Source organism: Parasteatoda tepidariorum, chromosome 6 (assembly GCF_043381705.1).
Source record: "Parasteatoda tepidariorum isolate YZ-2023 chromosome 6, CAS_Ptep_4.0, whole genome shotgun sequence".
NCBI lineage: Eukaryota > Metazoa > Arthropoda > Arachnida > Araneae > Theridiidae > Parasteatoda > Parasteatoda tepidariorum.
The window spans coordinates 45,756,518-45,781,100 of record NC_092209.1 but is presented as its reverse complement, the minus strand read 5'-3'; the positions used below and the strand labels follow the sequence as shown (position 1 = coordinate 45,781,100).

The 24,583-nt window shown below is 25.8% G+C and overlaps 1 protein-coding gene across 1 annotated transcript in view; it reads left to right on the top strand.

The window, feature by feature from the left end:
• The first annotated feature begins 5,167 nt into the window (after positions 1-5,167).
• The window catches only part of LOC107443462 (misexpression suppressor of ras 6), a 203,971-nt gene continuing 184,555 nt past the window's right edge, over positions 5,168-24,583 (top strand). The window contains exons 1-3 of the mRNA XM_071181775.1: positions 5,168-5,172; positions 5,901-6,049; positions 8,301-8,500. Of these exons, the coding sequence (XP_071037876.1) occupies positions 5,168-5,172; positions 5,901-6,049; positions 8,301-8,500 (354 nt within the window). The remainder of the gene's footprint in view (positions 5,173-5,900; positions 6,050-8,300; positions 8,501-24,583) is intronic.

Genomic DNA, 24,583 nt, shown 5'->3' with positions numbered 1-24,583 from the left:
TCACTGTACCCGTCTTTTCTATTGTAACATTAAAAGTTAACTGCAGTCTGAACAAAGACTTGAATAGTGTTGTTGAAAACATACATGTGTTGATAAAAAAAAAAGTTTTCCTTTAGTATGTTCTACATTCTTAAGGTTTTATTTGTGTAATTGCCTACTGATCGGAGAGAGAGTTTTGTACATTGCTTCCAGAGAAACAAAAACCATTACTTTCTGCTAATGGCTTTCTGTCACGCTTAGAGTTTGTTAGATACGAATTTGCCTTGACTATTATCAACATAGCAATAAAAGCTGACACTGTATATATTTTCTATTGGTCATTTATGTCATTTTAATTTTTTAAACTATTGATCTAAATCGTACTGGCTATGTAAATGACTTACAAGCAGAATTAACCAGTAAAGTAAACTTTGCAACATAGTAAAACTGATATTAAACGCATATTTTTTTCCCTTTTGGTCATTTATGTCACGTTATTTTTTTAAACCATTAACCAAATGCATTCCGGTTGATTCTTTTTGGTCATTTTTATTACGTAATTTTTTAAAATTATAAATCTTATGCTTTCCAGTTATGAGTTTAAATAATATTGCTAAATTAGTGAAACTTTAAAATAAACTAAAACTTGCAATCTATGCATATATGTTCTGTTGATTATTTATGTTACTTCATTTCTTTTTTAAAAAACTATTTATCTAATGCCTCTTACAATTGGGAAGTGTGACTCGCCAATTTTGAAATAAACTAGTGGGATGTATGCCTTATGAGGAATAATTTTAGGGGGCAATCGTTTCGGCCCATAGAAGGTCCTATGAGAGATAAAAAATAATTCAATATATAGAAAAATCGGTATTTTATTACTTCAATGCAGACTATTAGTTATTGTAATTATCTCATACTCCAATTAATTTTGTAGTACTTTCACGTACTATATAATGCATATTTATTGTCAAAATTTATTTCGAAAATTTTATCTAACAATATGAGAAAAATTTATTTTTTATAAATCACATTTTTGGATGTTACATAACCTATACTCACAAAAAATTCCATCAGTTTGGGAAAATTCGTTACGAGTTATAATTGGTCAGATGACCATATAAAAGTTTTTTTTTTTTTTTTGGCATTTTTACTTCCTTATCCAATTATAAATAATAAAATACTTTTTTTGAAAGTTTTTTTTACTAAAATTAGAATAATCGCTTAAAAGCATTTTTTCAAAATAGTTATATTCGGCTTTTGAGATCAATTTTGACAATAAATATGCATTATATAGTACGTGAAAGTACTGAGATAATTACAATAACTAATAGTCTGCATTGAAGTAATAAAATACCGATTTTTAAAATACCGAGTAATAAAATACCGATTGAATTATTTTTTATCTCTCATAGGACCTTCTATAGGCCGAAACGAATGTTGCCCCATAAAATTATTCCTCATAAGGCGTACATCCCACTAGTTCGTTTCAAAATTGGCAAGTCACACCTCCCTAGTCTCCCTTGTGTAGCTATGAGTATTGGCCAAATTAACCAGTAAATAAATTTTTAAAGCAAAATAAAGCTGACGCTATGCATACGGGTTTTATGTTCGTCATTTATGCCACTGTTTTAAGCTGTTGATTTGATTCATTCTAGGTATGAGCTTAGGCCGAATTAACCAGTAAATGAAATTTTAAAAATATTTAAAAAAAACTCACACTTGGCGAATGTATTTTACGTTTTTCATTTATTAATTTTTTTAAAGATATTTATCTAATGCATTCTACCCCTATGAGTATAGGTAGCATTAACTAGTAAATGTTTTCGATTGGTCTTTTAGTTAATTTTATTTATTTATCTATTTATCCTATGAGTTCTAAAGTTATGAGTTTAGATGGAATAATTAACTATATAATAATTAACTATATAATAATGTATGAATCTCAAAAAGAACTATCAACATAAGTAATGTTGTAAGAAAAAACTTTCCTTCCATATAAATCGTTTTTTACATTCCGTTCATTTTTTTTTTAATTAATAAAGAAAAAAAATCAAACATTTCCAATTTTTTTTTATAATTTAAAAATTTCTTGTTCCAATCAGAGTTTTGGAAGCAAAACCTTTTTAGACATTAATTTCATTTATCTTTTCTATTGTTTTATAAACAAATGCATTATGTATGTAATTTTGATATTATTTTTTACCATCTCTTAAATATTATAAAACTTAATTTTAAAAAAAAATCTATCCAGCAGAGTTTTTTTTCATCCTTAAAAGCAGATGGGACACTGGTGTCCCTTTTATATTTCTTTTTTTCTGACTCTCTAATTGAAGCAAAAATATATTTTGCTATTTTTAAATTAAAACACACAGTCTAATAGTTACTGAAAAATCTAATAGATTGTCCGAATAATATTTGAACTAAAATATTAAATCCAAAAAAAAGTAGTTTAAAAAATTTTTTTCATTAATTGATTTTTTAATTAAATAAATTTCAATAATGAATTACTGTTTCTCACGGATCTAAATAACTGAATTGGAAAAATTATTGCTTGAAAGTGAGCTGTGTTTGGAAGATTTTACATTTACCGTAGAAAAATACACAAGTGTTTCATATTCTATTTCAGAACCATGTTAAATATATTATGTAAAATGCTAAATATATTATTTTTTAATTAATTTGGCATACATTAATGAAAAATAATCAAAAAGTATGAAAAATATGTTTAAAAATTTCGTTAAAATTTTTTTATGTATGTTGTTTATTGTATGTATTGATAATATATGTTAAATATATTGTTACATTATTTCTACCAACTCTCGAAAATTATAAAACTTAATTTAAAAAAAAATCAGTTCAGCAGAATTCGTTTTCACCCTTTAAGGAAGATGGTGCACCCTTGTTCCTTTTATATATTTTTTTCTGTCACTCTGATTCTAAACAAAATATATTTCGGTATCTTTAATTATAAAAACTGTCTAATAGGTATTAACAAATCTGTTAGATTATCGGAATTAAATTTGTACTAAAATATAAACTCCAAAAAAAAAAATTTGAGAAACATTTTTTTTTTCATTTGTATTCAAAAATTGAACAATAATTAATTTTGTAAATTTCAATGATGAATAGCTGTTTCTTTCGGATTTAAATAACAGCAAATTTGAGAAATTATTGTTTGAAAGTGAGCTGTGTTTGGAAGATTTTACCTTTAATGCAGAAAAATACACCGTTTCTTCACATTCTATTTCATAATCATCAATTATTAAAATGCTAAATACAATATTTTTTACTTATTTGATCTAAATTAATACAAAATAATAAAAAAAGTATGAAAAACATGTTTAATAAATATTCTACGTCAAAAGCTTCTTGAATGTGTCATAATAATTATAATCTGAACAAAACAAGAAAAATGATTAGATTCCTAAAGTTTTTTTTAATAGCTATGTTTAGTGCATTTAATAACGATTAGGAAAGCGTTATTTTTTAGCATTTTTTTATTTGTTAACTAGTTAAAATTAATATAATAAAACATCTAAGATCACTAATGCTGAAATGAAAAAACATTTAATTTCATTAAACATTAAAATAATAAAGCATTTAATATAATTTTAAAATTTCGTATTCTCTAACTTGACTGCATTTTTAAATTAATAAAAAATTCAGATCTTTCCAAAAATTAATTTTAAATTATAATATAAGTATTAAATGTAAGTCAAAGAAAAATCCAAATGCTTGTAGTCTACTTTGTACATAAAATAGATTTCGATTTTTCTTCCTTGTAGTCAGTAAATAAATTCAGCACAAAATTCTTCCACATTACTTTCCGCCTACAAATCGACTGGTAGTTATTTTTTGAGCCATGAAAAATATAAAGAGAAAAGAAAAAGTAAAAATTCTAGAGATTCGAATCATCTATACGTGATTGCTAAATGGAAGGAGGTAGACAACATTGTGCAACCGAATTTCCATTCTCTAGAAAAATCGATCCCTTTTACCAAAAGAAATAAATAAAAAAAAGGAAAAATCAGAAAGGGAAAAAGCATTAGAATTGGAAAAAAGCAAAACTCTGGATAAATTGGAAGAAAGGGGACCAGGCTGCCTTTCAAAGTTTTTTATTTCTTTTCTTTAATTTCTTTCTTTCCTTTCTCCCATTATTTTTGTTAAGGGTAAAACGTTCTTTTGCTGATATTTTCTTGAAGTTGTTCTGACTGTTTGAGATAACGTTTTAGCAGAAACTTCAAATATTATGAAACGTGAGTAATATTAAATAAAAATAAAAGCAACGGAAAAAGAAAATGGCTATTTTTGCTTAGCATGCAGTGCTCAGTTTAGCATTTAACATTTAAAATTCTTTTTTATATTTATTTTTATATTCGAGTATATGCAAAGTTTGAAATTTCTGGTTGCACTCAAAGAAAAATAAATATGCTTAGTGTGTAGTATGGGGCTGGAGAAAAAAAAAAAGCATGGTTGAAACTCCCAGAATATGGTAAAATTTACCAAGTTTCGGGCTCTATAGGAACACAAAAATACTCGGTAATTTTTACAGAAGCGCTTTTGAAATTATTTTGGTAAAATTAGCAATAATATATGGTTTTTTAATATCATGAAATTTGGTAAATGTGGTTAAGTTAGGTAATTTGATTATGCCTTATAGCGCAAAATCCAATTATTTATTTAAATTTACTTTTCAGTTATTTTCAGTTTTGTATATTTAACTAAATGTGCAGTAAAAAAAACTATGATTTAAAAAATGAGAATTTCCATTAGAAATGGAAAAATTACCAAACAAATGGTTTAATTACCATATAATTTGGTTTTATTAACCAAAATTATGTTTTTTTTTTTATCAGGAATGTTATTGCCATGGAGTATGGTAATTTTGCCAGAAATTTTCTCCGTTTAGATTATTTATTTTTTTACTTAACTTTTGGCAATAAGAACTATTATTTTGAAAACCGGAATTTCTCGTAAACTATTACCATATGAATGGAAAAATTACCAAATAAATGGTTTAAATACCGTATATTTTATTTTTATTACCATAATTCTTATTTTAACATTGTGGAAAAAAAATTTAAAACATATGTGAATAACCATAGATTTAATTTTTGCATATTTATCTATATTTCTGTTGAAGATATCCTTAGGTTCTTAATTTCTTTCCATATGATGAACTTTTATGAAGTAACTAACGTATTAATCTAATATTGAATATAATAAAATGTTTTACTAAAAATTGTAATTTATTATTTTTTTTATATTGTGTTTTCCAAAGTTAACCAATTTCTTTCTAATTTTAGAAATTTAATAATAAAATAGATATTTTGAAATTGTGTGAAAATTTTTATATCTTACAATAAAATTTATTTCGATTGTACAGTGGTTTGCAGAAGGAGAGGGCACAGAGAAAAAAAGACCACAATCAACAACTTAGTTGAAATTACATCTCATTAGCTTAAGTTACAGTTAAGTTTTACTAGTAGAAAAAGTTGCAATTTTGACATATTTCCTTAAAATATCAAAAATTTAAACAATTATAATTTAAAATAGCTTTAAAATATTTTTCACTCTTTTACTTTTATCGAATTAAAACTTGTTTTAGATTAAAGATGAAATTTTTTAAAATTTATTTATCTTAATTCAAAATGTAGAATTAAATATAACCTATATTTTAAACTAAATTAGTAAACTCAAAATATAGGATTAAAATTTATATCAATAATTTATAATTTCCATAAAATTTAAAAAATATTTTTCAACTTATTTCTCACAAATAAGATTAATATAAAGTTAGCCTCTATGCATTAGCACTGAGGGTCAACAACCTTTAATATAATTCACTAAACAAACCTTAAGCATTTTCTTCTTTAAACAAAGACATTAACAAAGTGTTCTTTTTATTTTATTTCTAGAGTAACCTGCACAGAATCTTATTTCGTGAGTGAGCTCTCTTGGTGCCCCGAAAAAGACCTCCAAGACGGGGCACGTGATGTCACCCTCCAAGTCTGTACCCTAGGCTCGCCCCTGGAAAAATCTGCGGCTGCTGAGAGCAAACCTACAGGTAGGTAACACATCCTTTCCCGTTTGTACAACTTGCTGGCTAACGCTTTAATACAACTTGAGGCAACTCTGGGTTGTTCCAGCACTGGGGACTCTTAATTTTTTTTCTTCTGACATCCACCCTTCTCAGAGGCCGAATTTGAGAAGATGGATCGGTTTGCTCTGTTTTTCTTCACAAATCTGGTCGAGCTTAAGAGTAGGGAGAGTTATTTGAATACTTTACTTACTTTTATGTAGAGTTATTGAATTATTCACATTATTGAAACTCAATTTATCACCATTTATGGAAACCCAGTGTTTATTATGGGGAATTATTAGACTTCTGCACTTATTTTCATAGAATACTGAATTTAATTGAAACTCAATTTATAACCAAATTTTTAGTATGAATAGAGTTATTTCAGTTCTTTATCTACTTTTAAGGAGAGTTATTGAACTCTCCATTTATCAAAACCCAACTTAACATAATTTATAAGAATCTAATTATTATTAAGGAGAGTTATTATTATGGAGAGTATTTATTATGGAGAATTATTAGACATTTGCCCTTACTTTCATAGAATACTGAATTCAACTGAAACTCAATTTATAACCAAATATCAAAACCAAATTTTTAGTATGAATAGAGCTATTTCAGTTCTTTATCTACTTTTAAGGAGAGTTATTGAACTCTTCATTTATCAAAACCCAACTTAACGTCATTTATAAGAATCTAATTATTATTACGGAGTGTTATTATTATGGAGAGTGTTTATTATGGAGAATTATTAGACTTTTGCCCTTACTTTGATAGAATACTGAATTCAATTGAAACTCAATTTATAACCAAATATCAAAACCAACTTTTTAGTACGAGTAGAGTTATTTGAGTTCTTTATCTACTTTTAAAGAGAGTTATTGAACTCTTCATTTGTCAAAACCCAACTTAACATCAATTATAAGAATCCAATTATTATTATGGAGAGTTATTTGAATTCATCACTTAATTTTATGTATTCTTCATAATATCTAGACCTAACTTGTCACAGCGCCAACAATGAAAAAAAATTGAAACTGTATGAAAAAAATCTCTAACTCAGAGGTTTCCAAATTGCAAGAACTTTACAAGATTCAAAATAACTTGGCTTTAATCATATATGTTTTGTAGTATATCATTCAATCTGAACATTAATGTACATTTCATATGTGTCAAACTGTGAAACAGAAATTGTGGAAGTAAATTGTGACATTATAAACGCGGTGAATTAAACTCGAGGGCTCAGAGCTATTTTTACTTAGGACGGGATGCTCATGTCTTACACTATAATCTAAATATTTTATTATTTGAGCCTAAAGTGTTTTGTTTCTTAATGAAATATTCTGCAAAAATATTCCACTAAGAGCCAAACCTTAATATGCATCATATTTTGAGTAATAATTAAAATTAATTTTAAAAAAAGATAATTAAGTTTAGTTAGTTGAATTTTTTTTTAAAAAATATTGCATTACTTAACTTTTCTCTAAGTTATGTATTTCTGAGTAAAAATCGCCTTTTTTACCATTATTTAAAGCTTGGGTTACATAATAAATATCGAAAATAAAATTATCATTACGATAACAGGGAAAAGAATTCTTAAACTGATCCAATTAATCTTTACTCGAAAACGAATAAAAAGTTCTCTTTGTCCTCGATTATATTTTTATTTTTATTCAAGTAAAGACTATTTTCTTGTAAAAAATAAACTCTAGAGATTTTTTTATTTAATATTAAAAAAAATCGTTAGTTTCATAATTCATAGTAGAAACGGTTTATTTTAGATACTTGCATTTTTAGACAAGACTAGCATGCATATTGAAGCCCAATTTATATTTACGCCAATAATAAAAATAAATTGCAACTAAATCAAATAGTGGCTATATCTGAAAATGAACTTGTTGTTCCATCTATTGTTTTTTTAGTCGAATTTAGTTACTAACATGTATATCGAAACCCAATTTATATTTACGCCAATAATAAAAATAAATTGCAACTAAATCAAACAGTCGATATATCTGAAAATGAACTTGTTGTTCTATCTATTGTTTTTTTCAGTCGAATTTAGTTACTAACATGTATATCGAAACCCAATTTATATTTAATGCCAATAATAAAAGTAAATTGCAACTAAATCAAACAGTTTCTATCTGGAAAGGAATAATGTACTCGAGTTGTTCCATCTATCGTATTTTTATTCTAAGTTGACTAACAATAGTTCATTGTTTTTGTTGTCTAGAAAAAGCCGTCAAGAGATTTGTTGTGGACGAGCTGAGCCACCATGTTAAAGAAAAATTGGAGAAAGAACCCTTTGTGTTGGATATCGATCTAGATTTCTACTCAACAAGGAACCCTTTCCTTCCTATGTTCTCATCAGAACAGTTCGATTTCTTAAGAAAACTCTACCATTATGAACATCCAAAAGAAACAGACGAAAAAGTTCGTAAAAGAAGTCTATTTCATTTCACGCTATGTTTATATTGTATTTCATACTATAATAGGGGGAGAGTGTTGAACCTTGGACCAATTTTGATTTTTAAATCCAGGAGATCTTAATTCAAATAACTTAGAAATTTCGTCGGAAATGCATTATGTGATTATCTATTAATACTTTTTGTGAAGGGATTCTGTTATATATTTCGGAAAAAAAAATATTTTTGAAAAGTAAGGAAAATCGATCCAAGCCACAACATGGTGTTGTACCTTGGATCATCTGATGTAAACTCCTTGGGTACAGTAATACAATTTAGAGAAAGTAATAAATCAAATAACTTTGTAGGGAATATATTATACGTTTGCTTATTACTATTTTTTTTTTATTAACGAATTCTATCATATATTTCAGTAAGATATTTTTAATGGAAAATCGGTTTTGGGGATAGCATGGTGGGTAACAAAAAAATAACTATTTTCATATTTATTTTAGTTTTATGCACTACCTCAATATCTATATGGCCTATTATATCTTTTTTTAATAGGAATTATGTTACCCTTATACATGTATACTTATATCTAGATTCGTTATGCTTACTTCTCTTAAAAGAAGTATGGTCAAAACTACTAGAATACGGTAAAACTTACCATGTTTCTGACTCTATGGGAGCACTAAAATGCTCGGCTATTTTTACCGAAGTGCTTTGGTTGGGATTTCGGAAAAAATAGCAATAAAATATGGTTTTATAAATTGTGATGATTAGGCAAATGTGGTAAGTTTTGGTAATGTTAAATCATGGCCTGAAAACCATTTACTCGGATAATTTAAATTAAGTTTTTGTATTTCTTACTATATGTGTGGTAATAAGAACTATAATTTTGAAGGGAATTTTTTTTCTCGGTATACATTGAGCAATCGGATGTAACTCTTTAATACAGAAAGTAATACTGGATGAAGAATACTTGAGTACAGAAAGTAATGATCGAAATTACTTGAAATTTATTTTGGAAAATCAGTATACATTTTCTTATTAATATATTATTTTTTGTTAGCGAATTCAGTCATATACTTCAGAAAAAAATATTTTTTTAAAAGATAAAGAAAAGAGGACCTAGGGACAATGGTGTTGTACCTTGGACTACCATATGTTACATCTTAACCATGGATGTAACTCCTTGGATAAAACTTCATTTGAATTTTTTCTTTTCTTTTAAATTCATGAGTTGATGATTAATTTTAATTCGAATATGTAATATGTTGCTTTCTGGGCACCATGAATTTTACAGAATACAAAGAATTTAAAAAAAAAAAAAAAAAGAGTCTATCTTAGCTATAAAATTAAACTAGACTTTTTTACTCTTAAAATGTTTGGGCAAAAATAAAGCCCACTCTTCCTTTTATATATAATAAATCATTCAATTTCTGAGTTAAAAACTCTATAAGCAACATAAAATAAAAAAAAGTCCATATTTTGATATGTCTTTGATTTGCCAATATTAGATAGACCAATTAAATCATCGAAATCTTATTTTAAAAAACGATTTTAATGTCACGTTTCGGAAAATTTTTAAATCAAGTTGTACGCAAAACTTTTTAAGACTTATAAATGCTACGCAGATAAAAAAATTAACATTCGCCACTATAGAGCACTAAGTCTCGTACTTTAATATATGTTTTAAGATTTGTTGCTAGCTACATTGTTAGATTAGAACGCTCGATGAGAAAAAAAAAAAGAAAAACGAAGATTAATTCAATTTTACAATCTTCAAAACAATATTAATTTTACAACAGTTCTAAAATGGAGTTTATAATTTAATTAACCGTTGAAACAAGATCCAATCATTTTTATTGCTCCTATTTTATAGAAGATCAAAGAAGCTTTCTTCTGTAGTAATGGGTGCAACGTCTTATGATTAGTTCTATATTCAATCAATGGAAGAGTAAGCGAACGCTTTTTTTAATAAACGGTTGTAAGAAAATTAATTTCGTTAAACAAAAAACTTCAAATTATAATTGAAGTATGGTGTTTTTCATTTCGTACTTTTAAACATAAAAAATTGAAGCGGATATTGACGATATTTCTTTTAAACGTTTAAATATTTATAATTATTATTGATATTATGATATCACTGTCAGATGACTTCAATCCGTTTTGGTTTAAGTTAAAAATTCGAGAGAGACTTGAGAAATTTCGTCACGAAATCATATAATTTTTGTAGAAAAGCAAAATTGAGTACGTGAAATATTTTTCTTTTGCTCAGAAAAATGGTTTCGTAAACAATTAAAAAAATTTAAAAATCCAGTTTTTATAGCGCAATATAGAATAAATCAAAATAATAAATGGTTGAAAGAAAATTAATTTCGTTAAACAATAACTTAAAATTATAATTGAAGTATAGTGTTTTTCATTTTGTAGTTTTAAACGTAAAAAAATGCGACGGATTTTGACTATATTTCTTTTAAAAACTTAAATATTTCTTAATTGATATTGTGACATCATTGTCAGATGACAACCATCCATTTTGTTCAAGTTTAAAATTCAAGAGAGCTGAAACATTTTATCACGAAATCATGTGATTTTTTTTCGAAAAGCGAGATTTTTGAATAGCAAAGCAAGAGTAGGCAAAATGTTTTTTTTTTTTTTTTTTCGTTTGCTCGAAAAAAGGGTTTTGTGAACAATGAAAAAAATCTTAAAAATCCAGTTTTTACAGAGCAATATAAAACACTTCAAAACAATAAACTGTTGTAAGAAAATTAATCTAATAAACGGATGTAAGAAAATTAATTTCGTTAAACAAATACTTGTTTTGAAAAATTAAATATTTACTATTTATGTGTTGATATTATGATATCATTGACGGTTGACTACAATCTTTTTTTTCAAGTTTAAAATTCAAAAGATCTGAGAAATTTCGTCCCGAAATCATGTGATTTTTATGGAAAAGCAAAATTTGGCAGAGTAAGCTATTTTTATTATTATTATTATTTTTTTTTTTTGATTGCTCGAAAAAATGAGTAAACAATGTGAAAAAAAATTCTTAAATAAATTAAAAATCTAATTTTTACAAAGTAAAATATTACAAAATATTACAAAATCAGTAACATTATAAAGACAAAACAAATTAAACATTTTTTGCCAAGAATCCAGTAAAATTTTTATCCTAAAATTGATCGCATATTTTTTTTAAAGTAATCTAGATCAGCTATTTTTCTCACAGCATTTTAATGAAAACAAAAAAATATTTTGTGTTTAAGTTTATCTTAAAATGTTCATTTCTAATAATGCCATTTTTATTGCTATGCAAGTTTAAAATTAATCCCATTTTAATCTATTTGACATGACTTCGAATATCTTGACTTCATAAAACTTTTGACAGTTATTCAATAATGTTTCTTCATAACTACAAAAGAATTAAGTAGTCCTATGATGTACTGTGTAAACAGCAAATTTCCAAACTATAATTTACGTTTTTCTTTGCAATGTGATAAAAACAAGCTTTTAATGTGAATTAACTTAGTTTATTAAATATTTCTTTAAAAACTTTACAAATTACAAAATATATAATTTTAATTTAGTATGCATTTTGTGAAGCAATATAATCTTCGCCATAAAAATTGAGCTACTTTACATTAATATTTAATATAAGTTTTTACTTTGCTGGATAAGAAATGTAAGAAACAGAAATAGTGATTTCAGTGTAAAAAAATAAAAGGAGAAATGCAGAAACACAGAAACATTGTGCAAAGAAAAGACTTTTATTAAGTACCACATATAAAAAAAAAATTACAAATACCTTTTAAATAACTTCATTGGTAGCATTTCTCAATATCTTCATGTACATCTTAAACTGCTATAATTCAACAATGCTATATGCCATTCAAACTAGCCATTATGTCATTCAAACTAGCTATATGCCATTCAAACAATATACAACAATATTTAAATACAATATTAAGTGCAAAAAGTCATGAAAGAAGGTTTCTCAATAAATCAAAATAACAAAACCTTTATGATAATATTTAATGAAATATAATTAATTACAACAAGGTTTATTTTTAAAATTTTAATTACATTTTTATTTTTAAATTTGAAGATTCACTAAAAATAATTAACTTATAATTATTTAAAATATATTAATATAAATAAAACATTATAAAAAATCATAACACTATATTTAAAATCATAATGCTTACATAGTAATTAATGTATGTCTCGTGTTTTAAATTTAATAGATATATTTAATCTATAATTAAATTAAATGCATAATGCATGCAAATGCATGTTTTAAATTTATGGAAACTTATATGGTTATGTGTTATTAATTACTAAAATACAAGTTGAATTGATTAATTAACAAAATTAATTGTTTTTAAATTTTGAAAAGTTAAAATAAATTGTGTTGTCTTATGTAAGCTGAACCTTAATTAAGCAGCAAGTTAACATTGTTTATTTTATACATAAAATATCTTGCCCACTTATTAAAACTAAAATAAAAATTCGAAGTTTGAGACACTTTTGTTTGTGCCATATCAGTGGTATTTCTTTTTAATTGGATAAACTTGTGATTCAGAAATACACCCACTGATTTAAATATAATGTGAGTTTTAAGATTATGTTTTAAAATTAGGAATTTTAATTATATTGGGATAGTGAACAAACTAAATTTTAATACTATTTTTACAGTCGTATAAGTAATAAAAAAGACTAAATAACATTTCTACTTCGTTCTATATTTTCATTCTTAAAAATCCAAAATCATTGATAATTACTTATCAATATATACAGAATAAAATGCTTGAAAATTTTCGAACCAAAATTTTTTTTTTTTGTAAAAAAAAAAATCGTTGATTTCAAGCGTGATTAAAGTCCATGAATTTTTTTTTTTTTAATGACTTTTGATGAAAGATGACTTTTCCGTATATAAACGTTTTTTCTACCGTACTCACAACGATTCAGATTTGCACGTTCCAAAATACTTTTAATAGTACAAAAAAAAAAAAAAAAAAAAAAAAAAAAAAAAAAAACTATTCTGTGGAAGAAATCTGAATCTTCCATATTTTTTCACGAAATAAAAAACAAACATGCAATTTCTATCTGACAAGTAATCAAAGATCGTAAGAGTAACAGCCATAGAAAGAATATTTTTTTAATGAAACTTTGGGTAACATATTAAATTTTAAATTAACCACAATTTTTTTCAACAAGCTTGTATGTGTTTTAACAATTATTAAAATGTTTTATTCTCAACAAAATTGGTAGAAATTATATTAGAAAATATAAAGTTTCTCAAATTTCTTGGACAAAATAATTTTCGTTCTGATAAGTAGCCAATATATATCTCAAAAACTATTAAATAAGTTTAACAAATCTTTTTGAATCTAATATTTATTAATGTACGTAAAATGATAATTAAATCAAGAAAACTTTCTTAGCTAATTTTTGAGGCATAAACTTATATAGTTTCAATATTGATTAATTCGATAAATATTCTATTAGAAAATCGAAGCGTTCCAAACAACTTAAGCTCGAGACTTTCTATTTCGACCTCTCCATGCTCTTCATCAACTCTTTTAGATCTTCAAAAAGAAAGTTCGAACAAGCTTTGTAGTCTGCCGAACGTTATTTAATCTCGATGTGTACTTAGAACTTTTTTTCCTTGTCCACCAACAAAATGAACCTCTTTGATGAATGTTCCAAAAAGATCGTCTTGCCTTTTCCAAATTAACCCTAGGGTGTCGTTTTCGTTCGATGCATAAGCTCTGCGCAGATGGTTTTCGTTAATTAACTGCAGATTGTGTTTTAAAGTTATTCTCGCTGTTAACAACGAATAGATTGCAAAATCTTATCCCCACAGTAAATGATCAATGCACTAGTCTTTCCTCCGAGCTATTTGTCATTGACGCTATGTTTTGTTTGCAAAGAAGTGTTTTAATTAATTTTCTTAAAACCTTCGAATCTTTTCCTACGCGAGTTAAATTATAAGTGTCATTTAATTCAAATCATTTCATTTATTTCATTGCACATTAAAAATAGTAGCTTATCTAGGTATTAAACAGTTCGATTAGAATTCGTGATTTCAAAATTTAGAAAACATTTGTCAAGTATTTTTGAAAATGTATTATTTTTTTAGTTGAATGAAATTCAAGAGAGCAAATACGTTAGAAAAAAATATAAAATAACGCTATTTAAGGTAACACTTGATTAAAAAAAATATGCAATTCGGAAATAACAGTTGACATGTTTCAAGCATTCAAAAACAGGTGCCCATTTTCAAGACTTGCCAGGCGTGAGTAAAAAGAAACAAAAATGACTTGAAATATACGAAAAATTGCTGTCAGAAACAAAACTAGAAAAAAGCACAGTAGCCGAGACAGAAAAAATATAAAAAACAGAAGGAAAACCATAGTAGCCAAGGGGGGCAAAGCAGGGTAAAATGTATTTCCACGCGCTGTGGAGAGATAGAGGGGAACTAATTCATTTCTCATTCGCTTTTGGCAAGTCCTGAAAATGGACGTCTACTGTTGAGGGCTTGAAACATGACGACTGCTAATTCCAATTTGCATATTTTTGAAGCGAATGAAGTTTCTATTAAGTAATATCTTACCGCTTCAGTTTCTGGGGATTATTTATTTACTTATTTTGCTATTTAAGGTGTTGCACAAATATACAAAAGTATAACAAATAACAAAATAATAATAATAACAACAATAATAATAATATAAACAAAACAATTATTATGCAACTGAAATAAATTTTAAAAAAATCTTAGTTACCCTTTATACTTTAAAACATTCAATTGTTCTTTTTTATATTTGCAACAATGAAATCCTTGCTTGAATGTTTCTGAAACATATATTTGCAACTATGCAGCCAATCCTAATATTAAAAATATATCAAAACACTTACACTTTAAATATATATTTAAACATTCACATATTTAATGCATTTGATAACAAAATAAAGTTTGTTAGAATTTTCCGACTCTTAAAATTTGCAAGATAATTCTAGCTTCAAAATTAATTTTCGATAGTTAATAAACATTCTTGAAAATTATTTCCGTAATTTAAGTAACTACTTATGAGATTCTACATTCACCATTAGATTAAATTATATTTTCCGATCATGCAATCTAGCCGTTGGAATGAGTGAATTAATTTATAAGTTAAATTTATTTCTAAGTAATTTTTTAGATGGAATTTTTTAAAAATATTTGTTAATAAGTTGAGCTAGAAAAATATTTCAAAAATTTGTTTTGGCACTTTGAAAATAAATTTAACGATTAAAATAAAGAGCTTTAGGTAATATAATTTAAGCCATATTTCCTAATAGTACTATTTATTTATCAATGATTTATTTACAATTTGTTTATCGAATATATTTTTTTAAATGATGGTAACTATCCATTATTTAAAATTATTTCTATCATTGAAGTTATCATTTCTGATATTCTACGTTCACCATAACATAAAATTATATTTCCTGACCATCCTATAGAACCATTGAAATGAGTAAATAAATTCATAAGTTAAAGTTATTTATAAGTATAGTAAGTATTTAGTTAGTAATTTTTTAGTTAGCTATGTTTTCCCACTTTGAAAATAAATTCCAATAATTAAAATACTTTAAGAGCTTAAGGTAATATAATATAAGTCACATTTTCTAATCGTACAATCAGAAATTGTTTCCATAATAGATGTTTCTATTTATTGATTATTATTATTATCACCTACTATATTTAAGATAGTAAAAAAAATATTATATTCAATAAATACAAAATTCTTTTTAAAATGTTTAATAGATACTTTTTAGCATTTTTTTAATGTTTAAGTTAATAAATTAACAAATAAATAAATAAAACGTAAATAAATAATGAAATAACCATTAAAATAATAAGTTAACAATAATAAATTGGTTGTGCATTTAATATACCTGCCTTACCTTATTTTTAAAAAAATATCATACAAAAGTAATATGCTAAATTTTAATCAAGTAGAAAAGTAAATAGAAGTGTATTTTTCAAAATATGCAATAGTTACCAAAGTTTTCTTTTTCTTTGATGAATACATCTTATATGATCAGAGATACAAATTCATTAGGAAAACATAATTTAAAATCAATTACGACAAAAAAATTTCTAACTATAATATGTATAAGTAGTACTTTCATAATGACAATACAATACCACAAATTCAATTTTTATTCAAATTCAAAAAACTAGGAGCCGTATTTCGAAGAAATTCATCTTTTACTAATTAATGCATTTAATTCCCCCGAGTATGAATTATTTTCATTCTATTCATTTCGCCCTCACCACCCACTTTTAGAATGTTTCGAAGACAACTCTCCGCAAGATTTGGAACAAAATCTCATCCAATCATAATAAGATTCTATCTCTTTTTTTTAATTCAATTCATTTTAATTACCTTACATTCATCTGTGATTTCAAATTTTTAATTACCTTTTTTCAAAAATAGGTAGAAACAAATAAGATGATTTCATTTTACGTACGAACGCTTTGTTTTCTTTTAAGATCGTCGTCCAAATAGAAAATGTTGGATTAATAAAGGACGACATAATCTAAGGTTTTAAAAATTGAATTAATTATTTTTATATAAAAAAAATTAATGAATCTTAAAGATTTAGTCAGAAATAATTCCTTTTTTGACTTGGGTTTACCCATATCTAAAGAGCTCCAATAACAACAAATAAGTTCTATAATTTCGTTGCGTTTTTTTGTATGAATTCCATTAATTATCGAATTTACTAAAGTATTGATGATGCTTTTTTGACATCATAGTGCTTTTTTGACTTTGAACTTAAGTTTTACCTATATCTAGAACGCTCCAATAATAACAAATAACTTCCATTATTTTGTTGCGATTCTTGGTATGAATTCCATTAATTATCGAATTTACTGAAGTATTGATGATGCTTTTTTGACTTTGAGCTTAACTTTTCCCCTTATCTAGAACGCTCCAATAATAACAAATAAGTTCCATAATTTTGTTGCGATTTCGTATACGAATTCTATTTATTAGTTATCAAATTTACTAATGCATTGATGATGCTTTTTTGACATCATAATGCTGTTTTGACTTTGAGCTTAACATTTAACCATACTCCAATAAAAAAAAAATGAGTTCCATAATTTTGTTGCGATTTTGGATTTGAATTGCATTAATTATAGAATTTACCATTAGAATCTAATAACTATACACTTACTTTATTCGATAAACAATAATTTACTAATTTATTAAATGCATATATAGTTAATGATGTTGTTTCCTACTTAAATTAACATAAATCGATTGATAAATAAATATTTGTTTTATCTGACACCGAACAATAATTTATTAATTTTTATTAAATCAACTAATAATTTTTTTTAATTAAAAAAATAGTTAATAAAACCCAATTTATACGAATTGTAATATCACATTGTGAAGTTACACTTATATTACATTGTGAAGTTATAACTTCGTAATAAAATATTACCTAAAATAAACATCCTCAATAACTGTATAAAGTAAAAAAATCGAAACCGTAAATTTAAATTTAATCCAATTCAAAAATGTATTAATGAATTTATTTTTAAAGCTTTTAGTTATTGCGGTGATATCAAATTTCTTTAATTGTTATTAATAAAGAAATATTTAGAAAAGCTATTTCCTTTAACAGCTCCTTCGTCTTATACAAGTCCCAAGAGATATCTTATTATGTTTTATGGTTCTTTCACTATTTATTTATTTATTTAACGTTTTTTACGGTTCTCTTTTTGAAGTCGGCAGTTTTTGTACGTTTATGAAACACTTACCCGTCATCCGCTTTCAGGCGCTAGCTTTCTTCTTAAAAATAGGGAATCTACTAATATGTTCTCTTTTTTTTCTACAATTTTTTCGGTGAGTTTTAGAATTGATGCAATTTATGAGATCGCCGCAATTTTTCCTGAAATTATTAGAATACTATATATCTTTAAATTTAGTGATTTATTGCCTTGTTTTGGGAAATTTATTAAAAAAGCACTGCTTTTCTTAGTTTCGTAAACAAGATTTAAACTTGATTATCAAATATAAACTTGTTTGGCAAACATCACGTAGCATACTTGCTTAATAACTAAAAAATTTTGGTCATTTAACATCCGAGTTTTTAATGTAGCATATTTTGTATAATAACAGAAATAGTTAGTGTTATCTCTTGTATGTCTTTAGACCTGTGTGTCTTTTATCACCGTTTCTTTGGTCCTGAAATTTTGACAATGGAAGCAATGAGCAATTTTAGCTTCCGATCTCGTAATCCAGTGTTTACCAAACTTATGACTTTTGCGTACCTTTTCTACATTTTTCGTAACGCTGTGTGCCACTAATAAAAAAAAAATGAATGTATTTTTTGCAATAAAAAAATGCACAAAAGTTACAAATCACAACTGGCTGTGGACATCACTAATCATTAACTGTTAACTCTGCAAAAAATAGCCAATAGAAAAATACGTAATCGTAAATTTTCATGGTAGCTTTGTTTTTAAATAAAATTTTCTGAAATTTTCGTTTTTTGCAAGATATTTCGCATAAGACCCCAGCTAAACTGTACCAAAGTGTGGTACGCGTACCACACTTTGTGAAACGTCGTAATCCATTTAAAAAGGTGTTAGAAACGACTTTTTCTCGTATGAGTTATTAGTGTTTCAAATTAAATTTCAGCAATTATATATTCTTTTTCTACTACTTAAAAGGCAACATTTGAGCTATGTGCTGGCTTGCAGCTCAATTTAACAAAAACTAGTTTCACGAAGAGTTTATATTAAGCTCGCTGTTTACTCAATATTTATTTTTGATTCTTTTCGTAAAGTAAAATCGAAGTGTGTGATGTCAACCAAATTAGCGTTTTTAAAGCTATTTGAAACTACATGTTTATTTTGTTGATATTTCATGTTTTGAAACGTTTTATTATAATTGCGTAGAGTTGGCTAATTATTCCTACCCAGCACTAAGTATAAAAAACAATAAAGGAATTACTAAAATTCAACATGCAGCATAGCAACTTGTTTCAGAACTTTCTAATAAATATGCATAAATAAAATAAAATAAAACTATATATATTATCTAATGTAATAAGAAATACATTAAATATATTATCTATTATTCAGTGTTTCCCAAAGTGTGGCAAGCGTACCCCTAGGGTTACGGGAACAGTTTAGCGGGGGTACGCGTTCTTATGCGAAATATCTTGCAACAAACGAAAATTTCAAAAAATTTTATTTAAAAACAAAGCTAGCCATGAAAATTTACGATTACGTATTTTTCTATTAGCAATTTTTTGCAGAGTTAACAGTTGATAATTAGTGGTGTCAACAGCCAGTTGTGATTTTTAACTTCTGTGCAATTTTTTTATAGTAAAAAAATGCATTCATTTCTTTATTAGTGGTACACAGCGTTACGAGAAATTTAGAAAAGGTACACAAAAGTCAAAAGTTTGGGAAACACTGTATTATAGTGACAAAAAATACTATTTTTGGTACATTTATAATATTATCCATGCTAGATGGGGGACAATATATGGGAATCAAAAAATTTAGTTTTAGGAAAAATCCCAGTACTAAAGCAATTTATATAATATAAAAGAAACAATAGATAAACACATTTCGTGACTTAAACTCTCCACACAATTAGGCTGTAAACAAATAATTTCAGTTGAGTCATATTTGTTGCCACTAAAAGTATGATAAATTTCGACATCGTGAGACGATGTAACCATAAAATTCTCAACTCTCAAAAACATCATATGCAAAAAATAACTCTCTTCTGTAAAATATGGAAATTATTTCCACATAATTCTTTCAAGTTTTCAACTGTTCTGTCTTAAAACTTCAGAAAAGCTAACAAGAAACCCATAAAAAAAAATACCCCTTTTTTTATTATTATTTTTCAAACTTCCTTCTTTATAATTTCACACGCCCTACTATCTACGGCTCACGAACTGTGAAAAAAAAATGTGTATATATTTACACAGCAAGATTATTTACGACCGTAACTGTCTCCGATTCTAGCCAATAGTGTGATGTGAGGTCCGACCCCCCAAAGCCATAAAATGCTAAACTCTGCCTGTATTTTTTTACGGCCTGAATTCAGCCTATTGTCTTGTTGGAGGTGTCAAGATTGTTCTTTCATACGGAATACCGAATAGAATTACCCATGCAAAAATATTCTGAGGCCTCTTGTGTCAACTAGATAGGTCGTAGGCCTTTTAAAACGAAAAATACACACACGCGTTTATTTGATTTGGAATACGCAGATTAATGTCGTGACTTTATGAAAGTCGAAAATGGCTCAGCGTGCGTTTTTTTTTTTTTTTTTTTTTTNTTTTTTTTTTTTTTTTTTTTTTTTTTTTTTTTTTTTTTTTTTTGAAAATTTTTACGTTATTCAACTGCCGGCATCCGGTGAGGAATTACACGAGGCGTGTCCATTCGTCAAATTGTGCATTCTTTTTTTTTTTTCCTCTTTGAAAAATGAATATGCAATCGAATATGGTGTTTAACCTCGTTTACTACTCAAGAATGAAAATGTTTTATTCATATTTTTCTTTAGCTGGAAATTTTAAAGAGACCTGGCCTAAATTTAGGTTTATATACGTTAAGTAATTAATGACTAATTATTTTGTACCGGTGCATGTTTTAGCACAATAAGGGAAGTGTACAAAAGGCCTTCCGGCGGTAAATTTTGCGCACATTTTTATAAGGTGCTCTTTTTGATTCGTTGAATATTATCATATTTGTAATATTAAACGTTATTACTACAGGGCTATTTCAACGTTTACGAATATCATAATTGCAGGCCCAAAAGAATTATAGTTAATAAAATTCGAGCAGTTTCAATAATTTTAGCAAAATAAGCCTTGGTGTCATTTACACTTACTCCAACTTATTGTTAATTTTTAATAGTTTTAAAAAAATTCAAAAAGTTAAAAAATGGATGTAACGGACGAAACACAATAGGATACGCCCATAACAGCCAATTTTTTAATTTTTTTAAAAAAAACTTATTTTTTAAATTTTTTTATCTGAGTAAGTGTAAATGACACTAAGACTTATTTTCCGAAAACTTTTTGTTTGTTAACTGAGCTATACTTTTGTTCACTGAGTTGATTTAGTTAACTGTGTTGATTTTGCTAACAGAGTTAGTTTTGTTAACTGAGTTATTTTGTTAACTGAGCAATAATTTTTTTAAAGTTTGCAAATATAAATGTTGGAATTGCCCTAAATCAGATGTTATTGTTAAATAAATTTTTTAGCTTCTCTAAAAAATTACTGTTTTAATATTTTGAATGCTCTCAAGCTTAAAAAATAACTATATATTTGAAATGAGATTAATGTCGATTAATTATTATTATCATTACAGTAAATAATGCAGTTACTTATTTTTAGATTTAAACATTACTATAATTTACAATATTACATTAATTTTAATACAAATTTATTTACTTCATTTAAAATGTATAATTTTTACATCTATGCATTTATTCATTGATTTTGAATTATAAAAGATTGGTATGTGACACACGAAACTTTCAAATTTTTAATAGTTACTCACTGGAACTAAAATTAACAAAATCTATTTTGCTGAAATAAGCTTAAATATATTTCGATAAGATACAGTATACCTCCAGACAGTATATACACCCAAGTTATTTTTTAATAAAATAGTTTTAAATAATTTTTTGTACATTAGTGAAATTATAAAATTACTTAATTGCCAAAAGTTTTATATAATACACAAAATTACCAAAGAATTAGAAATAATAATAAAATCTAAAATTAGTGAGGACCCCTCCCCCTAAAAAAAAGTCTTACTTATTTAAGTCTTGTCTGTAACTAATAATGACTAAATTATTTTCTAAATATTGATAAATTATTAGATAAAACTTTCGAACATGGCGAAAAATCTTTTGAGTTTTCTTAACCTCTTGACGCAAAATTTTAATTAAACATATTTTTATAATTTTTTTTCATTATTTTGAATTAGCAATATTATATTCAGTATTTTAATAGTTTATAATTATAAAATACAGCATGAAACACCTGTGCCTATTTTTGCGTTAAAGGTAAAATCTTCTACACACGGCACACTTCCAGACAATAATTCTTAAAATTTGCCTTTATTCAGATGTAAGAGACACAGTTACTCATCATTTAAATTTCTTTAATTTACAAAATCAGTTATTGATAAATTTTTGAATATGAAAAAAAATTCAAACTACAATTTATTTTAGTAAATATTTCATTCTATTAATTATATTTTACCAATTTTTACTAAAATATAATTTTTATTAATTATATTTTACTACACACTGTCTTTTATAATTAAAAAGTACTTTAAGTGTCTTTTATAATTAAAAGTAAAAGTATTAAAAAGTAAAATTTATTTTTCTTGCGTCAGAAAAAAAAAATATATATATATATATAAAAGGGTCGCCGGTGTTACTTCAGCATTAAAAAAAATAATATTTATAGTTACTGTCTTTTATCATTTAATATGTGTATCATTTAATTCCAAAATATATTTTTCTTGTAAAGCGTCTGACAAAAATATATATAAAAGGGTCGCCGGTGACTCTTCTGCAAAAAAAAAAAATAATATTTATAGTTACTGTCTTTTATAATTTAAAATTTCAAAAATATATTTTTCTTGTAAAGTGTCAGAAAAAAATAGATATAAAAAGGTCTCCGGTGTATCTTCAGCATTAAAAAAAATAATATTCATAGTTATTATCAGGTTTTCTGAGAAAAAAAAATCTGTTATCTAAAATAGCATTTGTTGGAGTTCCTAAAAGCTGACAATTGTTACTGATGAATTTATTTAGTCGCATCGAAGAAATTTTTTGTGAATAAAAAATCTTTTAATCTATAAAATAAAATAACGAAATTGCTCTAAAACAGGTTTTTATCTTAAAAATACCCAACTTCTTTTAGGATGTCAAATACGGATCAATCCGAAAAATTATATCATAAGCTTTTATTTTAGCGACAAATGTAGTAGCATTTATAATCGTAAACAGTTCCTGTTTTTTCAAAACATCTCATTATTATTATATTCTTTGATCTGGATAGATCTTATGTTTCTATTCGTCATAATATATCTTTTAAATCCTCACGGAATAAGCCATCCATTGTTCTTAGTTATAAAATGATATTGCATTACTTATTAAAACAGTTTTATTTAACGACTGTTCTAGATGATGATAGGGCTAAAAATAGAAAAAAAAGCCATTAACAATTGGCTTTTATCTTTTGTCTAGACAACACGATGCTCCTTCATAAAAACAAGAATGCATCTTTTTCAAAATAATAAATAATTTCAAACTTCACAGTTCTAACAAATAAATCTTTATTTCTAGTTGTGCGTTTGAATCCACGGCAAAATTAAACTCAATTTAATAGTTCGTGTATTTTTTTAAAATTCATTAGTCATTCAAAGACTATATACTGATACGAATCAGTCTTTAAGTCAAACTAATTAATTTCTATCTTTACAATTCATGTAAATGAACATTTATTTCTGGTAGCATGTTTGAGCTATGGAAAAAGGAAATTTAATTTTATAATCCAGTTAGTTTTGTAAAGTATTATTGTAGGATTTATTGTATTTATATTATCTTTTTATTGTAGGACAATGAACACTTATTAGAAGCAAATAAAAGTATTCAGTTGAAGTAGCATATTTGAATTTATATTGAACTACGGCAAAATGAAACTCAATTTAATAGTTCGTGTATATTTTTAAATTCATAGTCGGTATTACTGATAAGAATCAGTATATAGCCTTTGAGTCAAACTAATTAATTTCTATCTTTACAATTCATGTAAATGAACATTCAGTTCTGGTAGCATGTTTGAGCTATGGAAAAATTAAATTTTATAATCCAGTTAATTTCTAAACTGTAGTTATTCAGTCTATTGTATGATAATGAACACTTATTAGAAGCAAATAAAAATATTTAGTTGAAATAGCATATTTCAATGTGATTGAACTACGGCAAAATGAAACTCAATTTAATAGTTCGTGTATTTTTTAAATTCATTGTTGGTGCTGCTGTA